The sequence below is a fragment of the Hirundo rustica genome, unplaced genomic scaffold (assembly GCF_015227805.2).
Source record: "Hirundo rustica isolate bHirRus1 unplaced genomic scaffold, bHirRus1.pri.v3 scaffold_86_arrow_ctg1, whole genome shotgun sequence".
Classification (NCBI taxonomy): Eukaryota; Metazoa; Chordata; class Aves; order Passeriformes; family Hirundinidae; genus Hirundo; species Hirundo rustica.
The window spans coordinates 102,572-124,751 of record NW_026690714.1 but is presented as its reverse complement, the minus strand read 5'-3'; the positions used below and the strand labels follow the sequence as shown (position 1 = coordinate 124,751).

The 22,180-nt window shown below is 53.0% G+C and overlaps 1 protein-coding gene, 2 long non-coding RNA genes and 1 pseudogene across 3 annotated transcripts; 2 read left to right on the top strand and 2 right to left on the bottom strand.

Annotated features, from left to right (window-relative positions):
• LOC120748189 (zinc finger protein 850-like) overlaps nt 1-22,180 on the bottom strand; it is a 122,020-nt pseudogene that overhangs the window by 60,426 nt on the left and 39,414 nt on the right.
• LOC131378474 (zinc finger protein 239-like) lies at nt 9,526-12,057 on the top strand. Its single transcript, XM_058419142.1, has 3 exons — nt 9,526-9,691; nt 10,470-10,548; nt 10,735-12,057. Exons 2-3 carry the CDS (start codon nt 10,497-10,499, stop codon nt 11,655-11,657), a joined length of 975 nt encoding a protein of 324 aa, XP_058275125.1. The 5' UTR covers nt 9,526-9,691; nt 10,470-10,496; the 3' UTR covers nt 11,658-12,057.
• LOC120748195 (uncharacterized) lies at nt 16,188-19,175 on the bottom strand. The gene is made up of 3 exons (XR_005699327.2): nt 19,090-19,175; nt 16,474-16,551; nt 16,188-16,287 (listed from the first exon to the last, which is right to left on the bottom strand). It is a non-coding gene; the product is annotated as an uncharacterized LOC120748195 (long non-coding RNA).
• LOC120748193 (uncharacterized) lies at nt 19,222-20,484 on the top strand. The gene is made up of 2 exons (XR_005699324.1): nt 19,222-19,298; nt 20,167-20,484. It is a non-coding gene; the product is annotated as an uncharacterized LOC120748193 (long non-coding RNA).

The window sequence follows — 22,180 nt, the reverse complement described above, 5'->3', positions numbered from 1 at the left end:
AGTATATAAGATTAAGTTGGATTACTCTGTTTTGTACTAGAGGTAGGGTGAAAACCCCCCTCTGTACCCCAGTCATTTTTACTTATGCCTTTTCTGAACATTACTTATCTTTAATTAATCACTGCTGAATTTTGTATATGCTTGATTATAAAATGCTACTTAAATCAAATTGCATTGCTGCTAAATTCAACGTTGTTGCTTATTAAATTAGACATATAGAGCTTCATTTAAAACCCTTCCTTCCTTCCTTCCTTCCTTCCTTCCTTCCTTCCTTCCTTCCTTCCTTCCTTCCTTCCTTCCTTCCTTCCTTCCTTCCTTCCTTCCTTCCTTCCTTCCTCCTTCCTTCCTTCCTTCCTTCCTTCCTTCCTTCCTTCCTCCCTTTTCCCTTCTCCCTTCTCCCTTCTCCCTTCTCCCTTCTCCCTTCCTTCTTTCCTTCTGTCTCTCTCATTTCTTTCTTTCTTCCTTTCTTTCTTGGGAGCAGGTGTCCTTACCCTCCCAAAATCACTGCCCCTCCACCTCAGCCCTGCACAGCACAACACCTTAAACTCAGCCTTCCCAATTTCACAGCAACCTCCCAGAAGACACTTCCAGGCCTCAAAATTCCTAAAAGCACCATCAGCCTTCAAAAACTGCTTCTTGATTTCCCTCCCTCTACTCCCCTACTCAAAGAGCCCAAACCACCCCATCCCCCAATTCCAATCCCCACTCCTCCCAACTTTCCTACCACCCTCACACTGCAATCCCCTTGCACGCTTCCAGCCATTCCAGGGCAGCCGCAGCTTTTCCTCCCACTCTGTGCCAGGGCCCCACCGCCCTCCCAGGGAACAAGTCCATCCCCACATCTCAGCTCACCCTGGCCCCAAGCAGTGTCCAGCCATGGCCTGTGTCCTGGCGCTGCAGGCCCTTGGCAAGAGTCTCTCCCAGCCAGCAATTCCTGCTCTTCCCTGCTCTGGGGCAGCAGCTGCAAGTTGATTTGCTCCCTGGGCCACTGGCCCAGCCCCAAGCCAGGGCCGGGACCTTTCCCCAGAGCTCTGCCGGCACTGGCTCGCTTCGGCCGCAGCCCAGCAGACGGAGCTCAGAGCTTCCTCGGGGGCTGCGCCTCCTGCCCAGGGACAGCAGCAGGGGCAGCTGAGACTTCTGCCTCAGGGCCAGCAGGGAATGCACCCCAGGGAACGGCTGGGGCTGGGCCAGGCCAGCTGCGGGCTGGAGAACAGCAAAAGCTTCTTCCCCTACAGGGGCCTTGACCACTCACCAGGCTCCCCAGGGAATGGTCACAGCTGTGAGGCTGCCGCAGCTCCAGGAGCCTTTGGACACTGCTCCTGGGAATGCCCAGGCTGCCACTGTTGGGCTGTCTGTGCAGGGCCAGGGCCTGGACTCCATGATCCTGCTGCCTCCCTCCCAGCTCAGCCCCTTCTGCAGTTCTCTCCCTTGGGCTCAGCCTTTGTGTCTCCTCCAGGCACTGGCAGAGCTCTTGGGGCCGGGGCAGGAGCGGGACAGCCCCAGCGTTCCCCTCTCTGTGACACCACGGTGGTGACAGCTCCAGTGTTCCCTGCCTGGAGACGCTCCAAGGGAAGCGTCCAGAGCCACACCCAGACAGCAAAACTGACCGGGCACTGAGCACCCCCGGCCTGGGCTGATGTGCATTGCTGTGCACACAGCTCGGGGAAGGTCCCCCTGGCCACCTCCACAGTGCCACAGACAAGCATCAGATAGAGCTACAGAGCTCTGCCAAGGGCTTCCAGGGGGAGGTTATTAAAAATAAACAAAAAAGACAAAAAAGGACAAAAATATGAACATACAAAAAACCCCATACAAAACCAGAAATTCCCACCAACCAAAAAAAGATCTGAAAGAAAAAAAGGAAAATAATCCTAGAGAACCTAAAAAAACCCAAACCTGCCCCCAAAACCAACCAGAACAAAAGAACAGAAAAATAAACCAAACCAAACAAAAAATCCCAAGCAAAAAACAAAAAACGAAAAGAGATCTTCCCCTCAGCAGGGCTGTTCCATCTCTCAGTTCTCACACCTGCAGGCACACAAGACCTGGGGCTGCAAAAAATGAGGGCTCATTGGGCACATTTGCAGGAAAAGCAGGTTTAGGACAGGTTTTCAGCAGAACTGTTCTCAGTTGAATGAAAAAGGCCCCTTTGGCAGCTGCAGGGCCACTGGAAGTGCAGACCCTCAGCCCACAGGTGAGAAAAGGGCTCTGAATTCCCCTCCCCTCACATGAAAACGCTGCTCTCAGGCTGCTTTACACACAGGATCCTTCTGGAGGACTGCTGACAGCTGAGTTTCAGCTCTGCCTTCTCCACGTTCCATGTCCTAAAGCTGCCTGGGAGAAGAAATTTAGGCTCAGCTCTCATGGCACAATCCCTCCTGGCCCAGGGCACAGGACCAGGAAGGTCTTTGCGTGCCAAGGCTTTGCTGCAGCCAAGGAAAGCTCCTGGCTCAGGGTCACCTTTCCTGCTCAGCCAGAGCCCTGAGTGCCCCAGCAGCAGCAGAGAATGGCAGCATTGCCACAGGCTGGCACAGGAGGGGGAGATTTCCCCCTCGAGAGAGGCTCATATTCCAGTTGTTGCATTCAGGCAGCTCCAGCTCCCTCAGCTTTGGTTGCACAGCAGCTGGAAATGCAAGTGCAGGAGCTCTGTTCATGCCCAGCCACAGCAGGTGACAGCAAGGACAGAGTCCTGGCAGCATGACATTTGCAGAGAGAGCTCTCCAGCTGAGGTCTGGAACTCTGCACAGAAAATGCCCTGGGGTCTCTGCACCGAGGCAAAAGGAACAAAGTTTCAGTTCATGCCCGGCTAGGGAGCACCAAAAATTGTTCCTTTTCAGGGCAAGGTTCCATTGCCGGGTGTTCTCCGAGCCCCAGTGGAGAGCCCAGGGTGCCAAGGAACTGAGAGCGGGGACTGTGCAGGAGCCGGGCACAGCGAGAGAGCCCGGGCTGAAGGTCAGCCCCAGGGCGGGCACGGACTGGGAGGGGGCAGAGCCCGGGGGGTCCCGCAGAGCCTCCCTGCTCCAAAGCCCCGGCTGCGCCAGCGGGGCAGCTGCCGGGAGCCGTGTGCCAGGGCCGGGCCGTAGGTGGGTGTTGCAAGTGCCTCCATGGGAGCAGCTTTTTGTCCCGATCCGGGGGCATTCCCACGGTGTTGGGATCCCTGGTAAGGTGCACGAGGACAGGGTGGAAGTGGCTGGTTTCTGGGTTTGTGTTTTGAATTTTTTTTTTTTTTTTTTTTCCTGTGGCAGGGGCTGATGGCTGGAGATTTTAGTGTTTCTTGGGGAGGAGGGGGGAATGTTTTTTCTGTGCGATGCCCCCATAGGCACAGGCAATATTTCTTGAACTGTAGTCAAGTTTGCCTTTGTATCTTGGTGGGACACAATATGTGCCTAATAAGAAAAATCACATTCTTCAATTTTGACAAAGTTGCAAATGCACAAGTTATATTAAGTTTTCTTACACAGTTGCATTTGTAACTTTTAGCATCTGAATCAGAGACTTAGAGGAGATAAAATCATAAGCTTTCCCTTGGCACTTCTATTTACCAGTCACATTATAATGCAGTGGTGCTGCATTAGCTGTGGCTATAGCGATGGTCATTAATGCCACAACTTTCCAGGCTATACCTACTTGATTGTCTATTACAATTACAAGCTTTCCTATTTTTCAAAATGTTATTATATTATACTTATCATTTTACCAACACCCTATTTATTTTTCCAAGAAAGTTTTAATTTTAGTTCATTTTCACCTGGTATAACTCTGCATAGTCCCTCAGGAGCTTTCTTCACTTGGGAGTGATGGATCCAGGTGCTTTGTTCCTTGATCTTGATTGCAGTAAAGGTGATGAAGAGCACTTGGAATGGTCCCTCCCACCATGGTCTCACAGCTTTTCTGCAAAAGACTTAATGTATCCATAATCCCCAGGCTGTACATCATGTACTGGTACATCTAGTTCTCTGGTTTGAGGCACAGTTATATAATTTGCTGCTTAATTTGCTGTACAATTTTGAAATAAAATATGGCCCCCTCTCTAAAAACATTGTGGCTGGGACTCCAAAGCATGGTATTATTTCTTATAACACTGCTTTGGTTACCTCTTGCACTTTGGCAGTTCTGGTAGAGAAAGCCTCTGGCCACCCTGAAAAGGTATCTGTTAATACCAATAGGTATCCATGCCCTCCTTTCCTGGGTAGTTCTGAAAAATCAATTTGCTATTGCTGCCCAGGTACATATCTTTTCCCAGTTAGCCCAAGCTTTGGTTTAAAAATATTTTTGGGATTAATTTGGAGGCAAATGCTACATTGGCAAGTCACCTATACTTTACAAATTTCTAGTTATAATTCTATCTTTCAAATAATTATACAAATCATCTATTCCCCAATGTGTTTTTTCATGTTCCTCTTTCATTAATGATGTAATAGTTTTAATTTTAAACTAGGCAGAAACACAAATTAATGTAGTGGTTTCACATTCACTAAATTTTAGTCTTGGTACTTACTCTTTTTGTGAGAGAGAGACTAGGAGAAAAACAAAGCAGGCTTAACTTTAAAATTAACAAATAGTTTATTAACATACACTAAAAGAATAGAAAAACAGAAAGTTGGAAAAAAACTAAAATGGAATGAAACTTTAAAAAACACTTTTCCCTCCCTTTACAAATGGTTCACTTTCTTACAAAACAACATAAAGAGACAAAACTTGGAATTTTCAGTCAGTTTCACTATCTGACAATAGTCTTTCATCAATTCATTAGGAGAAGAGTATCCTTTTGAGTCATGGATCCCACTGACAACTTAGAACAGTTCTCTTGTGGGTTTCAAACTGTTACAAAAACAACCGCCCAGAGAAACCTGCCTTTGTGACCCTCCCAGGAGCAGTTTCCCAAGCTGCTTATGGGTCATGGGTCTTAGACTTTTGCATACTGGGGTGTCACCTTTTAAAGATGAATAACTCCAAAGCAGAGGATTCTTCACCTCAAGGTACAGAGATATCTTCTCACTTCTTCACTGGCGCAAGAGCTTCTCATCTTTATCTCTGTTCAAGCATTTTATAGGATATTACTCAGTTCATCACAAACACCTTTGCTTAAATCTACACACAAATTAACACAATCATCTCCCCAAATGCATATCTTTCCCATGATTTAAAGGAATGATCTAAATATAGAGTTCATTTTCATAGCTCAAGTAAGAATAGAACAACCAACTCTTCAACCCTCTGTCTTAATAGTCTTTTCACTCTTGCTTTACTGACTTCATCGTGCTGTTCTTTATGTTCACTCTGTCCTTTCTTACTCTCTCAGAGAAGGGCTAAGCTCTGGAAGCTTCATGTTGCTAAGAAAGGCTTAAATCTGCTCGCAGTCTTTGTCTCTCCCTCTGTAGCTCGTGGTGTTAGATGTTCAAGGCCAAGCTGATGAAGGAAGGAGAACTCATAGAAACATCAGAAATCGTAGCACTCAGGCAGTCCAGAATCACAAAAAAACGAGGCAGGATCACAAATGCCTTCTCAGCCTACCCCTCGCTGTAAATCGGGGTGGCTTCAGCCAAAATGGTGCCCATAGCTCTTATCAGGGGCTCAGCAGAGATCTCTCCCTGCTCCAGCATAGTTTAGAGAAAGTAGTTGTTGTAAAGCAGCAACCTCTCCTTCCCCTCACACCCGGGAGCCGATGGTATCCAGCCAGGCCTCAGGCCAGCTCCCCCCAAAAGGGGGGAGCAGCAGGCCCAACTCGATGTTACCTGTCTCTCTCTGGCCAAAGGAAGAAGAAAAAGGACTCACTGACAGGAAATGCACAGAGTTTTATACGGTACTTCCCAAAGTCACAGCCAACAATTTCAGTGGTCAGAACAGACGCCAATATTCCAACTAACTCTCTGATAGGTCCCTCTCTCTTCCAAAGCAATTCCCAGGTCCTGGCCTGGAGAATTATTCTACATTCTTTTATAACTAAAAAACCAAACTGTACTAACCCATGACAGCTGGTGATGGTGCTTTTGTCTGCAGGTCAGGGCAGGTGATTTGAATCAAGGATGGAGTCCACAGTTAACACTCCAGTTTCACCAAGTCAGGAAAATCATTCACAATTGGGCTACCGATGCTCAGCAGCTTTTCTAGTTTTTGGAAAGTTATGTGATTTGAGAGCTCTGTGTTGTGCCTTCCCACATCAGTGTTCATGATAGGCTGGACGAGTGTGGATTTAAATTCATCCCATTTCTGTGCCCACAGCAGCCCCAAGATGCCGAGAAGAACAAGGGCAGTGGGTGGGTGTGCGTGCACAGCCCGGTGCGCTGACTGCTGTGTGGGCAGAAGGTTTTCAACAGCAGTACATCTTCACTCCCCCGAGTTGGAGGAATATATCAAATCTATATGAAAGGAAAATATTTATCAAAATGCCTAGAATAATACCTATTTATGTGTATCAAATATGTAATTTATAATATATAATGCTGCATATTATATATTTTATATATGCCATAATAAATAGTATATATAAATATATATATTTATCTTTTTCTAAGCCATTTCCCATGGGTGATATAGGCCATCTCCTAGTGTTACTACATTTGTGCCTTCTGGTACTAGTTATTATAGCATCAACTCCCTTGGGAGCTCCTTCAGGGAACTTCACACCAAGGGCTTCCATCACTGTGATGTCTGTGAGAACTTGTTGCTTCCCAGTTCTCCACCATCCCTCTGGATTTTGGAGCATCTCAGCACAAGTGTTCATGGCTCTTTCTTCATCCCTATCCTCCTGAGGAGGACAAATGTCCTCCTGAGCTGGTGAATGGGGTCAGGGAGCAGAACAGCCCCTGTAATCCAGGAGGAAGCAGCTGGTGACCTGCAGAGCCACTCAGATGCTCATGGGTGTATGGGATCAGACAGGATCCATCCTTGGGGGCTGAGGGAGCTGGGGGATGAGCTCCTCAAGCTGCTATCCATCATTTCTCATCAGTCCTGGCTCACTGGGGAGCTGCCAGAGGACTGGAGGTGCCAATGTGAGCCCATCCCCAAGAAGGGCTGGAAGGAGGATCTGGGGAACTCCAGGCCTGTCAGCCTGACCTTGGTGCCTGGCAAGGTCATGGAACAGATCACCTCAAGTGCCATCATACAGCACCTACAGCATGGCTGAGGGATCAGACCCAGCCAGCGTGGGTTGAGGAGGGGCAGGTCCTGCCTGACCAACCTGAGCTCCTTTTATACCCAGGTGACCCACCTGGTGGATGTGGGAAAGGCTGTGGATGTGTCTACCTGGACTGCAGCAAAGCCTTTGGCACCGTGAGCCACAGCATTCCCTGGAAAAGCTGCAGCCCACAGCTTGGGCAGGTTCCCTCTCTGCTGGGAGAATGAAGAACTGTCTGGAGGCTGAGCCCAGAGAGTGCTGGGGCTGGTGCTGCATCCAGTGGGTGTCCAGGCACTGGTGGTGTCCCCCAGGGATGTGTGTTGGCCCCAGTCCTGTTTAATGTCTTCACTGATGATCTGGGTGAGGGGATCGAGTCCACCATTAACAAATTGCAGATGACACCAAGCTGGGTGTGAGTGTGGATCTGCTGGAGGGTAGGAGGGCTCTGCACAGGGCCCTGGACAGGCTGGATCCAGGAAGCCAAATCCAACAATGTGAGGTTTAACAAGTCCAAGTGCCAGCTCCTGCACTTTGGCCACAACAACCCCTGCAGTGCTACGGGCTGGGGACAGAGTGGCTGGACAGTGGCCAGGCAGAAAGGGACCTGGAAGGACTGATGGACAGCAGGCTGGACATGAGCCAGCAGTGTGCCCAGGTGGCCAAGAAGGCCAATGGCTCCTGGCCTGGATCAGAAACAGTGTGGCCATCAGGACCAGGGCAGTGATTGTTTCCCTGTGCTCAGCACTGGTTGGGCAGCACCTGAAGTGCTGTGTCCAGTTCTGGGTGCCCCAATTTCGGAAGGACATGGAGGGGCTGGAGTGTGTCCAGAGAAGGGCAACAAGGCTGGTGAGGGGTCTGGAACACAAATCCTGTGAGGAGTGGCTGAGGGAGCTGGGGCTGTTTATCCTGGAGAAGAGGAGGCTCAGGGAAGACAAGGCAATGTCAGGGCAAAGGTTGGACTTGATGATGTCCAAGGTCTTTTCCAACCTGGCTGATTCTGTGATTCTCTGAAACCACCCTTGCAGCAGTTGCAGGATGAGCCCTGGGCCTCCTCTCCAGAAGGTCCAGCAGCCCAGGTCCCTCAGCTTCTCCTCACAGCCCCAAAGCCCATCCTGTCAGTCCTGCAGAGCCTCTGCAGCTCCTCCTCCTTGCCCAGAACAGGGAGCCCCACAGCCAGACACAGCAGCCCAGATGTGCCCCCCTGGCCTGTGGTGCCTCTGGCAAGGGAGCAGCACGAGGCACTGCAGGAGCCTGCAGACAATTCCTGAAGCACTTGGAGGATGATCCTGCTCCCCAAGGAACATTCCCATGGTGCCAGGAACTCAGGAACTGAAATGGGGAGTGGGGCCAGAGAGGAAAGGGCAACCAGGGATGGGCTGTTGGCAGTGCAGGGAACAGAGGTGGGCAATAGGAAGGAATTTGTACCAGGTAGGGTAAAGAAAGCCAAGGTCATGCAAAGGAAATGCTGAGGGCAGTTTGGGGGTGGCTGCCAGGCAGCCCTGGCTCTGAGCAACAACATCTGCAGTGGCACAGGAAACTCACAGCTCATGGGAACAAACTTTCTGGCTGACTTCAGAGGCCACCACAAACCTGAGTGGTTTCCCTGCTGTCCCCCAGCCCTTCCTGGCCCCAGGGGCTGATGGCATTTGTGCTCCCTCAGGTTCATCTCCCCACACCAACACCATGGGGGTGCTCACGCCTGCTCTGGGCAGTGCAAACAGGGGCTCCTGAGCCAGTGCTGCCGTGTCTGTGCCTGCAAGGATGCGGCACCTGTGTGAGCTGGGGGAGAGGCCAGGGCTGCAGAGGGGGGATGTTGTTGGCAGGTGCATGAGGACGCTCTGGGACGCTGCCCTGGGGTGTCCAGCGCAGTGGGGATGGATCAGCCCCTGCTCTGCTGCTCCTTCCCATCTCCCCCAGGGACCTTGCAGAGCCCCAGCCATGCTGTTTGCCCCCAGCCTGCCCACGGCCACCCTGGGGCTGCTCACGGGGCTTTTCTCTGCTGAGCATTGGCCTGGGCATGTTCTGGAGAGAGCCTGGGCAAGGAGCCTCAAGCCCTGTCTTGCAATGCAAGATGTAACCAAAAAAGTGTATTCTATTACCATCTGTTAAAACCAGGAGGGCAGGTTGTTTATCTCTTCCATGACCCATCCCTCATATCTCTGAGGGGGATCTTCTCTTAATGGGCCAGCTGTTAAAACCAAATGGGGCAGTGTTCCTTATCTCTTCCATGACCCATCCTCCCTCCAGGGAGATATCTTCTGTTAATGGGCCATTGAGTCTCACTGCATGACTGATAAAATTACATCATCCCATTGTGAGATGCTCCACCCAGAGGGAGGAGCCAAGCATTCCCACCTGGATATAATCTGAGATTTAAAGCACCAGAAGCAGCCTGGTTTCCACTGGATTCCCAGAGGAAGACCAGACCCATCTACACCACCACTGGACCTTCAGAGGAAAACTACACCCTTCTACAAGATCATTGCTTCAACAAAACCACATCTGTCACTCCAGGAGGACTGCAGCCACGATTTGATTGGACTGCAAGCAACACCCTGACTACCTGGGTGTCAGGTTGGATTCTGAGTCTTATTTTTTGGGGTTTTTTGGTGGTGTTTTTTTTACTACTGCACTTTTAGTTTAATTTTCCTACTGAAGAACTGATATTCCTATTGCCATATCTTTGCATGAGAGCCCATTAATTTCAATATTATAATTCAAAGAGAGGGGCGTTGTATTTTCCATTTCAAGGGAGGCTCCTGCCTTCCGTAGCAGACCCCTGTCTTACCAGCCCAAGACAGGGAGCTCAGCTCAGATATCCTGAGTGGTCCCTGGATTGGGATTTTTTTGGTTGGAGATGTTTGGAGAAGTAAGAACTCCAAAGCTGGGTGGAAAATGGCCCTTGGGGTGACATTGGGGGGTCCCAGTGGCGGCTGCTGGCAGAGGCAGCCTGGAGGAGCAGAGCCCTGTGTCCCCCAGGACCCCAGAGAGGGGGGAGCGCTGCAATTTGCAGGACCCTCAACAGCTTGGAGAGGGGCAGGGGGGACTCCTTGGAGCCCCTGCACCCCAAAGCAGAGAATAAGGGGAGAAGGGACCCTGGGACCCCAAAACTCCCAGCATTCCTAAATGGAAAATGGAAAAGGGGGGAGCTTTTCAGATTCCTGGGATTCTCAGCAGCCTGGGGAGGGCAGGGAGACCAGAGACAGGAAACTCCAGAAAGGAATTTTCAGGGCTGCTCTTGGTGTTTGATAGGCTATTAGGGACTCTAGATGTCTGGTGACTTGTAGAGATGGACTTGAGCAGAGGGACATTCAAACTCAACATACTCATCCCTTGTTTTTGCCCAAACCAGGATTTCCCATTCCCAAACCTTGGCTGGATGGAGGAGGAGGCTGTGAGGAAGAGGAAGATGCTCCAGGACAGCCAGGCAGGTGAGGAGGAAGTCAGTGCCCCTTTCCCCCTCTCTCCTGCTCCATCTCCCAGCCCAGCATGGCCCCCGGCTGCAGGACAACCCCGCTGCGGACGCCGTCCTGCTGTGGATGTGTTGGGAGAATCTCCTTCCCCTTCCCTCTGGCACAGAGGCAAATCCCATCCTCTCCTTGTCCTTCCACCCCCAGACAAGGAGCTGAGGATGGAGACCAGGGAGGACAAATCCCCACAGCAGAACCTCATGGAAGAGGCCCTTTTGAGCAGCTCCACGGCACAGGAATCCAATGGGGAGGAAAAGATAAAGAGGCCTTGTGGGAGGAGGGGTTCCAAACCCATTCCAGGGTGCTCTGAGGAGGAAAGACCCACCCTGTGCCAGGAAAGTGGACAGAGCTTCAGCCAGAGCAACACCCGTGTCCAGCACCAGATCATTCACAGCGGGGAGAGACCCTACGATTGTTCCGAGTGCAGGAAGAAGTTTCAGACCAGCTCCAACCTCCTCAAACACCAGCGGATTCACACAGAGGAGAGGCCCTTCCGCTGCCCCGACTGCAGGAAGGGCTTCAAGCAAAACTCCACCCTCATCACGCACCGGCGCATCCACACTGGGGAGAGGCCCTACGAGTGTGGGGAATGTGGGATGAGCTTCAGCAATAGCTTCAGCCTGATCCGCCACCAGAGGATCCACACCAGGGAACGGCCCTATGAGTGTGAGCAGTGTGGGAAGAGCTTCAGCCAGCGCTCCAACCTGATCTGCCACCAGAACATCCACGCTGAGGAAAGGCCATACAAGTGTGGGGAATGTGGGAAGGGCTTCAACCAGAGGTCCCAACTGATCATCCACCAAATGATCCACACTGGGGAGAGGCCCTACAACTGTCTGGAGTGTGGGAAGAGGTTTCAGACCAGCTCCAGTCTCCTCGTGCACCAGCAGATTCACACAGAGGAGAGGCCCTTCCGCTGCCCCGACTGCAGGAAGGGCTTCAAGCGCAACTTCCACCTCATCAGGCACCAGCGCATCCACACTGGGGAGAGGCCCTACGAGTGTCCCCAGTGTGGGAAGAGCTTCTCAGACAGCTCTCACTTGACCAAACACCAACGGAGGCACCGGTAAGGGAAGCCCTGCGAGTGCCCCGACTGTGGGGAAAGCTTCCTGCACTGCTCCAACTCCATCCCCCATCAGGGGACCCACATTGGGAAGACACTGGGCTGGTGGTCATTTAGTTTGGTGGTCCCTAATATTCTTTGGATTCATCTTCCTCCCTTTTAAACCAGCAAAATTGGGCTGAAAATCAACAAATTCATCAAAGCCATCTCAATGCTCGCTTTTTACTTGTGTTTCTAAAGAATCTGGGACTCTGAGTGTTACTTGGGAGGATTTGAGGGTATTTGATGTGGTTGTCTCCATTTCTTATCGCTCAAAGAGACAAGAGGGTTTGATCTGTCACCTCAAAAACACTCATTGCCACTGAAAACTACTTAATCCCACCCCAAAATTATTTAATTCCTCAGCCCCTCCGTGTGAAATGGGGTTGGAAAGGAGTTGGGCAAAGTGGGATGCACATCAGGATGGGTGAGGTGAGCATTGGGTGGAGCAGGATGGGTGGGATGGGGATTGGGAGGGGTGGGATAAGGGAAATATGGCTTGGGAAGGGGGTCTTGATGTCCAGGAGAGCTGGGATGGGTTTGGGTGGGGATTGGGAGGGTGTGGTGAAGTCTGGAATGAGACAGCCAAAGGTTTGGGATGATGAAGGGAGGGGGAACCTGTTCTTGAGTGAGTTTTTGGGTATTCCACATTCTTGAAGGGATTTTGGTGCATCCCAGGTTTCTGAGGTGGTTTTGGGATGGTCACTGCCCCAGCCCCAGCCACTGCAGCCTCTGGTCCAGCCCCAAAGTGGCTGCCAAGCCCCTGGCACCCTGAAAACCCCACCTGTGAGAGGGGCCAGAGCAGGTGAGGCTGTGACACAGGTGTGACACTGACACGTCCCACGGCCCCGGAGCTCACAGCAGCTGAGATGATGCTGGATCCAAGGTCTGGACTTGTGCATCTCTCTCTCTCTCCCTTCTCCTGACTTCCTCTTCTCAAAATCTGGATAACTTGAAGTTGTAGGGTTTAGAGTTTTCTGAGTCAGTGCTTTGTGAAGTGCCTTACCATAATTCCAGGTTTAATAGAAGTTATAAGCTAAGTTAAATACTATTCCTCTGTAAATGGTTAAGTCATAGTTTCTAAGTTCAGATAAATACTGTCAAGTGCTGTTCTTTTGCTAAATTGTGAAGTTGAAGGTGTAAGTTAAGGTTAGGGTATAAGTCATGTCCTGTTAAGTTGGAGCTCTGTGACGCTTTTAGGCCGTGTTCCTTTTATCCTTACCCTCACTGTCCTCTTGTCACACACACAGGGACAGTCCTCGGTTCGTTTCTGGTTTGATTGCCTGGATTTTGTTTGGTTCTGTTGTTGCTTTCCTTCCTTGCTGTGCCTGAAGTGTCCAGTCATGGACAGAGTGACTCTTGCAAGGAATTTTGTCATGCCTCACCACCTGTGCTCCTAATTGGTGATTTTTGTCAAATGTGCTAATCTGCTAAATTTATAGAACTGTATTCACCCTTTGGGGGGCTGGGCGTTTTGTGGACATTTTCCATATCTGCCCCTTGGAGGCCTCCAATAAAGATCAGCCTTTCTATTACCTCCTCTATAATATTATCTCCAAGGCTGTTACTTTATTTCTGGGTTCTTGAAGGCATCAACACAGCCGGGCCTCATGGCACCAGGAGAGCTCTGTGACACAAGGACATCTTGGGGAACCAAGTGTCCACTGCAAACACAGCGGGGCCTCATGGAAGCCAGGTGCCACTTGGATAGTGCCAGGGCACGTGGAGCTCAGTGTCCACTGTGACACAGCACAGCCCCATGGAACCCAGCAGAGCATTGTGACAACAGGGAATCTCATGGATGCAAGGCTCTCCTTGGGCAAAGTGGGGCCTCCTAGGACACAAAGCCTTTTCCACGTGCCTCCCTCGCCTGGCTGTGGTGTCCTTGTTTGTCAGCAGTGGTTTATTTGCCCACCTGAAGCCCCCCTCCATCTCCTCCCCATCCCTGGATCTGGCCCTGTCAGTTCTGTACTCGCTGGTGCCTCCAGCCCTGAACCCCCTCATCTCCAGCCTGAGGAATAAGGAACTCGTGGAGTCCATGAGGAAACTGCTGGCTGGATTTCAGAAGCAAAAACCTGCCTCTTTTCTTCTGCAGAACCTTCTGAATATAACTTATTTCAATCTCAGACATTGTGTCCTTTTTTTCCATTTTTGCATTTTTTAATACATTCCTACTGTTATGTTTTCCACAAACGAATTTCACTACTCACAGCATTTCTACATGAGTATCTGCCATTATTCAGTATCTCAATGACTTTCAAAAGCTTTGTTCCCTACACATCTGAATAAAATAATGATCTTTTGCAGATGGGAAGGAAAGAGGCTCGCAGCAGAGCCAGCACAGACAGGGACAATGGCCCTGGCTCTTTCCACATCTGCTCTTCCCAGCTCCACACTCCCCTTCCCAGCCCTTCTGTGGGTGCAAGGCCGGAGTGCTCGGGCAGTTTGGTCACTGTCCTGCTGCATGTCCGTGCTGTGACCATCCTCCTCAGCAAGGGCCTCAAAAAGCAAAGGCCACATGTGTAAGGACAGAAATAACAACTGAGATCAATTCTCTACTTCCCATCAGCAGACAATGTCCAGCCAGCTCCTGGCAGGAAAGGATGGAGTACATGTACTTTGTGCTTGGTATGAGAAATGTCTCAATAAAAGACATCCACAGCCCTCACCGCCACCCCCATCGCCCTTCTTTCCCCTCAGTTTATTGCTGACCATGACATCACAAGGAATGGGAGCTGCCTTGGGTCAGCCCAGCCTGGGCCTGGCAGCAGTGTCCAAACGCTGCTGGAGCTCCCAGAGCCCTGGAGCTGTGACCCTTCCCTGGGAGCCTGTTCAGTGCCCCAGCAGCCTCTGGAGGAAAAATCTTTTCCTGACATCCAACCTAAACCTGCCCCGACTCAGCTCCAGCCCTTCCCTCCAGTCCTGTCCCTGGGCACCAGAGTGAAGAGGTTCCCACAGCCTGCAGCCAGGGACCCGCTCCCAAGGCTGCTACCAGGGCAACCAGGGCTGGGACCAGCTGGGATGCTCGGTTTCCACGGGCTGGGATTAAGGAATGGGATTCCCCAATTTTGTGCTCCTGCTAAAACCGTGCCACTGCTCGCTGCTCTCCAGGCTCTTATAGAAAGTACAAAAGATGAAGATCCATTGCTGGGATAAGAACAATTTACTGGGAACAGCAACAAGATAAGGAACAAATAGGAACAGAAACAATATTGGTAACAGAAGGGATAAGACAAATGATATACACGGAAAACTACAACAACACTGACTGGCTCTTCCCAGCCACGTATTTTCTCCTGCTGGGAAAGGACACCCTTGTCCTTGGGAAAAGAGAGAGAGTCCCTTTCCTGCCCCTGGCAATGACCTGAGATGGGATCAAATACAATGATGGGACCATGGCCAGACCCTCATGTTCTTCAGTCCCACCTCACATCATTGCCAAGGGCAGGGAGAGGGACAGGTGTCTTCCCATTGTGGGTCAGGGGAAATGTGGGTCACCAGGGCCCTTCTCAAAGTGGGTCCTCAGATGGGCATGAAGTTGGAGACTCGCACAAAGCACTTCCTGCAATTGGGGCACTCACAGGGCTTCCCTTACTGGTGGCTCTGTTGGTGTCGGGTCAAGTTACAGCTCTGGGTGAAGCTCTTCCCACACTGGGGACACTCGTAGGGCCTCTCCCCAGTGTGGATGCGCCGGTGGGTGATGAGGTGGGAGTTGTGCTTGAAGCCCTTCCTGCAGTCGGGGCAGCGGAAGGGCCTCTCCTCTCTGTGAATCCGCTCGTGAACGAGGAGACTAGAGCTGGTCTGAAACCTCTTCCCACACTCAGGACACTCGTAGGGCCTCTCCCCAGTGTGGATCTTTTGGTGGATGTTCAACAGGGACCTCTGGTTGAAGCCCTTCCCACATTCCCCACACTTGTATGGCCTTTCCTCAGCATGGAGGTTCTGGTGGTAGATGAGGCTGAATCTGTGGCTGAAGCTCTTCCCACACTGCTCACACTCGTAGGGCCACTCCCTGGTGTGGATCCTCTGGTGGCGGATCAGGTTGAAGCGGTGGCTGAAGCTCATCCCACATTCCCCACACTCATAGGGCCTCTCCCCAGTGTGGATGCGCCGGTGCCTGATGAGGGTGGAGTTGTGCTTGAAGCCCTTCCTGCAGTCGGGGCAGTGGAAGGGCCTCTCCTCTGTGTGAATCCGCTCGTGCAGGAGGAGATTAGAGCTGGTGTGAAATCTCTTTCTGCACTTGGGACACTCGTAGGGCCTCTCCTCTGTGTGAATGCGCTGGTGTTTGATCAGGAGGGAGTTCCACCTGAAGCTCTTCCCACACTCCAAACACCTGTAGGGCTTCTCCCTGTCATGATGCTGCTCATGGACCACCAGCTCCGAGCCCTGGCTGAAGCTCTGTCCACCTTCCTGGCACAGGGTGGGTCTTTCCTCCTCAGAGTACCCTGGAATGGGTTTGGAGCCCCTCCTCCTGTCGGATCTCTGTCGCTTTTCCTCCCTGTTGAATTCCTGCACCGTGGAGCTGCTCAAAATGACCTCTTCCACGAGGTTCTGCTGAGGGGATTTGTCCTCCCTCGTCTGCATCCTCAGCTCCTTATCTGGGGGAGAAAGGACAAGGAGGGGATGGGATTTACCTCCATGCCACAGGGAAGGGGAAGGAGATTCCCCCAAAACATTCCTGGCAGGACAGCGTCGGGATTGGGGTTGTCCTGCAGCCGGGGGCCATGCTGGGCTGGGAGATGGAGCAGGAGAGAGGGGGAAAGAGGCACTGACTTCCTCCTCACCTGCCTGGCTGTTCTGTGGCATCTTCTTCTTCCTCACAGTCTTCTCCTCCATCCAGCCAAGGTTTGGGAATGGGAAATCTTGATTTGGGGAAAAGATACAATGTATGGGCACATTGGGTTAGGGGGTTCCTCCTGCCCAAGTCCCTTGGGTCCCTTCTCCCCTCATTCTCTGCTTCGGGGTGCAGGGGCTCCAAGGAGTCCCCCCCTGCCCCTCTCCAGGCTGTTGAGGGTCCCGCCAATCGCGGCGCTCCCCCCTCTCTGGGCTCCCCACTTTGGGCTCCTGGGGGACACAGGGCTCTGCTCCTCCAGCCTTGCTGGGGACCCTGGCTGGGGACTTCCAGCCCTTGGGGCTCCTCTCGGCAGATTTGGGCTGGGGGGAACGCAGACAGGGCTGGGGGATCCCAGGAGTGGCATCACTGGCAGTGACTGGTTTGCACTGAGCTAACTGGAGCCTTAGTGGGGCAACTGGAACTGACTGGGAATGGCTGTGAGCATGCTGAGGGCAACTGGGATATTCTGGGGAGTGTCTGTGCCCATAACGGGGGGACTGGAACCACACTGGGAACAGCTGGGACCATGCTGGGGAGAACTGGGACACCACACTGGGGGCAACTGGGAGTGAGTGGGAGTGACTGGGTCTACACTGAGGGCAACAGGGCAGGACTGGGAGGGACTGGGATCATCTATGGAGTGACTGGGACTATACTGGGGTAACTGGGTATAGCTGGAACCATGCTGGGGGCAACTGGGGTCCTACTGGGATCACTGTGGGAGAGGCTGGGTCCTGCTCGGGGACACTGGGATCATACACGATCATACTTGGAGCAACTGGGACTGCACTGAGGGTGACTGGGAGTGGCTGGGAGCAACTGGCATCAGACTGGAATCAACTGAGTGCAACAGGGAGTGACTGGAAAAATGCTGGGAGCAACTGGGATACACTGGGAGAGACTGAAACCACAGTGGGGGTAAATGGGTAACTGGAACCACGCTAGATGATAATGGGAACAGCTGTGCCCATCCTGGGGTCCTACTGGAACTAGCTGGGATCATACTGGGAGAGACTGGAATAGTATGGGGAGTATCTGAGGGTGACTGGGATTATACTGGAACCAGACTGGGAGTGTCAGGAAGGGTACTGGCTGTGACTGGAACCATAATGGGGCTGACTGGGTGCAACTGGGATCATCCTGGGAGCCACTGGGATTACAGCAGGTGTGATGGATCTTGACTGGGGGTTACTGGGAGCTACTGGGCCCAATGTTGGGAGGAAAATGTGGACACATTGGAAGCAACTGGGATCAACTGGAAGGTAGTCGATCCATGCTGAGAGTACTGAGACCACAACTGGGGCAACTGGGATCATGCTGGAGGCAACTGGGAGTAACTGGGAAAGACTGGGATCGTTCCAAGGTAACTAGAACCTTACTGGGGCAACCAGGATATACTGGGAGTGTCTGTAACCATACTGGAGTGACGGGAACCACACTGGGAACAGGTGGGACTGAGGGGGGGGAAACGGGGAAAGAGTGGAACCATGCTGAGAGGAACTTGGACTATTTTAGGAACAACTGGGATCATACTGGGAGGAACTGGGGACAACTGGAACTATTGTGGCAACAACTGGGATCACAGTGGGAGCAGCTGGGTCCATGCTGAGTTAGACTGGGATCACACTGAGGATGACTGGACTCATACTGGGATTGACTGGGAGTGGCAGTGAGCCACTGGAATCATGCTGAAAGCAACTGGGAGGAACTGGGAGTGACTGGGAGCATGCTGGGGGTGACTGGGACCACACTGGGAGCCACTGAGAATGTGCTGGGGGGAACTGGGACCAGGCTGGGGAAAACTGGGGGCAAGGGTGAGTGTCTGGGGCCCTGCTGGGAGAAACTGGGATTGTACTGGACTCATACTGGGATAGTACTGGGAGTGACTGGGGCTAAGCTAGGGGCAACTGGGAGAACTGGGAACACACTGGATGAAAGTGGGAAGAACTGGGAGCAAGTGGGACCATGCTGGGGGCAAACTGCATCACAATAGGGCATGACTGGGCTTATACTGGGAATGCTGGGGAAACTGGAACCACATGGGGTGAGCAACTGGGCTCACACTGGGAGCAGCCACTTCCAGCACCGGGACCCCCGAACCCCTTTCCCGGCCATCCCGCCCCTCCAGCCCCAGCACCCCCGCCGGGGTCCCGCCAATCCCAGGGGTCCCCCCTCTCGGGGTCCCCGCTTTGGGGCTCTGGGGCTCTCCTCTCCTCGCAGTCCCGCTCAGGGAAGCCGCAGCTCTCCCGGGGCTCCCCAAACCCGGTGTCCCCCCGCCTGTCCCGCCGCTCCCGCGCTCCCCACGTGGCCCCGGCAGAGCTCGGAGCGCCCGGCCCGGGAAGCCCAACCCCCACCGCGGGGGGACCCGCATCCCCCCGCCCCCAACGGGGCTCTGCCGCCACCGCCACCGGGACCCCCCAAAAACACCTCCCGGGGAGCCCCCGATGTCCCCCCGAGGGGCATCTGCAGCTCGGCTTTGGAGCCCTGCAAGCTCCAAACACCCCCCAAAAAACCCCAAACCCAGGGACCCCGGGATATTTGGGGCGAGCTCCCCCTCCCCGGGCACCTGCGGGATGGGGGACGATGGTCCCGGGGCTTCTGCGGCTTCAGGGAGCGCTGGAGCTGCCCGCTCCCTCCTCTCCTCTTCTTCCTACTGCTTCCTGCTGCCGCTCCGCCTCTTCCTCCCTCCCTCCTCCTCCTCCCCCGTTCCCTGAACCCCTGGCAGCCCGCGGGAGCAGCGGGGATGGAGCCGGGACAGGCTGGAATGAGAGAGGGGTGAGGGGGGATGCCAGGAGTGGGAGTGACTGGGTTGTACTGGGATCATACTGGGATCATACTGGGATCGTGTGGGAACAGCGCGATGGCTCCAGCGCTGGGGCTGGGGGCGCTCCTGGGGGGGCGAGGGTGGAGTGGGTCCCCCCGGCACCGGGACCCTGAACCGCCATTCCCGGCACCGGGACCCCCCTGCTCCCTTTTTCATGCACAGGGACACCCCCCCCCTCCCTATTTCCAGACATCAGAACCCCCCCGCTCCCCTATTCTCGGTCATCCAATGGCTCCCAGCCTCCAATCTTCCCGTGTGCTTGACCCTGGGATGCCCTGGAATGCCTTGGAACCCCATTCCTGCCGTTCCCAACCCCCAGCCCCACCTTTCTTCAAAACCAGAGACCCCCCCTCCCCCAAACTCCCCCTTCCCAAACATTCCAAGTCTCCCCACCCTGGTCCCCCCTTCTTGGGAAACTCTGGAATCCCCTTTCTTGGCGTCAAGGACCCACTGGAACTCCCTTCTATCTCTCCAAGTCCCTGCCCCCCCATTTCCCTGACCCTGAGACCCCCCTGCACCCCCATTCCTGAGAACCGAGATGCTTTTTTACCCCTTTGCCTGGCACTGAGACCCCCCTGCACCCCCTTATCCGGTACCAACACAACCTATTCCCGGGCACCCCGCCTCTCCCAGCCCCAGACCCACCCTTTTCCCTGACCCTGGGACCCCTGGGCCCCCACTCCTGCATTTCCCAGCCCCTCCTTTCCTCACTCTGAGGAGCCCCGGTGGTGCCTTAAGTTTTAGGTTTCATATTTTTCAGGTTCTGTGCTGCCTTGGTGTGGAACTCTGAGCTTCCTATTCAGTAAGTTCTCTTCACAGGGCAGGTAGACAAAATAAATCCTTCTCCAGCTTGAGACCAAGGACAACCCTTAAAAGCTTCAGGCCCAAAAAGGAAACAAGAGGGAACTGAAGAGAGCAAACGAGGAGGATGAGACTTTAGACCCTGAAGCTGAAATTGGACAATTAACCCTGATATGAAGATGGACCAAAAACTTATCAAAGTGTGAAACCTCATGACTGGTCATCCATTTTGTGACCATTTTGGGTTCATCTTGGGTGTAGCCCTGGCCAGACTCTTGCTCTGCCCAAGGTGTATCCTTTTAAGGCCTTTTAATGAATAACTACTTTATTCTTTTAGCTCTGTCTAGTCTCTGTTCCAGGTCAGCCCCCTCAAGGCATCACTGGCACCCCCTTTCCTGGGCACAGGATTCCCTGGACACCCCATCCCCCCTCTCCCAGTCCCTGCACCCCCTTTCCTTGACTCTGAGCCCCTGAACCTCCTTCCCAGCTCAGCCAGTTCTTCCAGTCCCCCCTTTCCTTGACCTGTAACCCCCCTGGATCCCCAAACTCCCACTTTCAGTCCCCCAGCTCCCCCAAATCACCGTGTCCCCGCAGTTCTCCACTCACTGCAGTCCCTGGAAGTGGCGGTGTTGGAGCCCAGCCTGGGGGTCCCCCAGTCCTTGATTGTGGGGACGTGGACGGGACCCCCTGTGAGCGCTGGGACAGCGAGCGGGGCCAGATGGAGCCACAGACACCGGGGATGGCAGCGGGAGCTGAGCTGGGATATTGGGACAGCCAGAGCTGGGACATTGGGACAGGCAGAGCTGGGATATTGGGACAGGCAGAGCTGGGATATTGGGATAGGCAGAGCTGGGATATTGGGACAGGCAGAGCTGGGATATTGGGATAGGCAGAGCTGGGATATTGGGACAGGCAGAGCTGGGACATTGGGACAGGCAGAGCTGGGATATTGGGACAGGCAGAGCTGGGATATTGGGACAGGCAGAGCTGGGATATTGGGACAGGCAGAGCTGGGATATTGGGACAGCCAGAGCTGGGATATTGGGATAGGCAGAGCTGGAATATTGGGATAGCCAGAGCTGGGATATTGGGATAGGCAGAGCTGGAATATTGGGATAAGCAGAGCTGGGATATTGGGATAGGCAGAGCTGGAATATCGGGACAGGTAGAGCTGGGATACTGGGATAGTCAGAGCTGGGATATTGGGATAGGCAGACCCAGGATATTGAGATAGTGTCCTAGGGTGACTTCATGATGCTTGTATCCCGAGTCCTCTGTTCTGTTTGTGCTGTTTGTTGAGTTCTGTGCTTTTAAGCCTGGTTCTAAGAGCAAGGAGAAGCGCGGAGTTTGTTTTGAGAAAACTGCCTGACTCCTCCACATTCTTCTGCGGACAGGGTGTTCAGCGGAGGCTTGGAGAGACTGCAGGAGAGATATTTTTTTTGCTTTTAGTTAGTTTCAGCTAGCTAGGGCAGAGAAGTTCCCTGGACTGTATTTTTTTCTTTTTTTTTTTTTTTTTCTCCTGGGACTGTTTAAACCAGCTCTGGACTGGAAAAACCCAGGGGAGCACAGGGGGCTTGCACCTGCAGCCCACCAGGGCCTGGACCTCGGCATTTTCCAGCAGGATGGACTGGGACTGATGAGAGGACTGAGAGAGAGCCGAGGTACATCCACGGCAAGAACTTTCTCAATTTGCCATCTCACTCCAGAACGAGAGGTTTTATTGTTTCATATTATTCATTCTTTGTACTGGTATGCACTTTGTTTGTTAAGTAAAACAGTTTTTTCCACTTTTCTCCAAGGAAGTTCTTTACCGGAGCAGTTGGGGGGAGGGGCCATTTGGGTTTGCTCCCCAGAGGGATCCCCTTCAGGGGTTTTCTCCCAAATTTGCCCTAAACCAGGACAGATAGCCACACCTGACTCACGGAGAGGAACCGGCACGTGGCTGGCAGTGACCTGGAGATGGGGCCGGTACACCCAGAAGAGGGGGGAGTGGGGGGAGCTGGGGACTGGGCTGGGATCTGTGGGAATGGAG

Bases quoted from the DNA above. Each gene is read 5' to 3' on its own strand.
- LOC131378474 (XM_058419142.1), top strand. From the start codon at position 10,497: ATGGAGGAGGAGGCTGTGAGGAAGAGGAAGATGCTCCAGGACAGCCAG. The intron at 10,549-10,734 runs GTGAGGAGGAAG...TTCCACCCCCAG, and splicing joins GCTCCAGGACAGCCAGGCAG to ACAAGGAGCTGAGGATGGAG.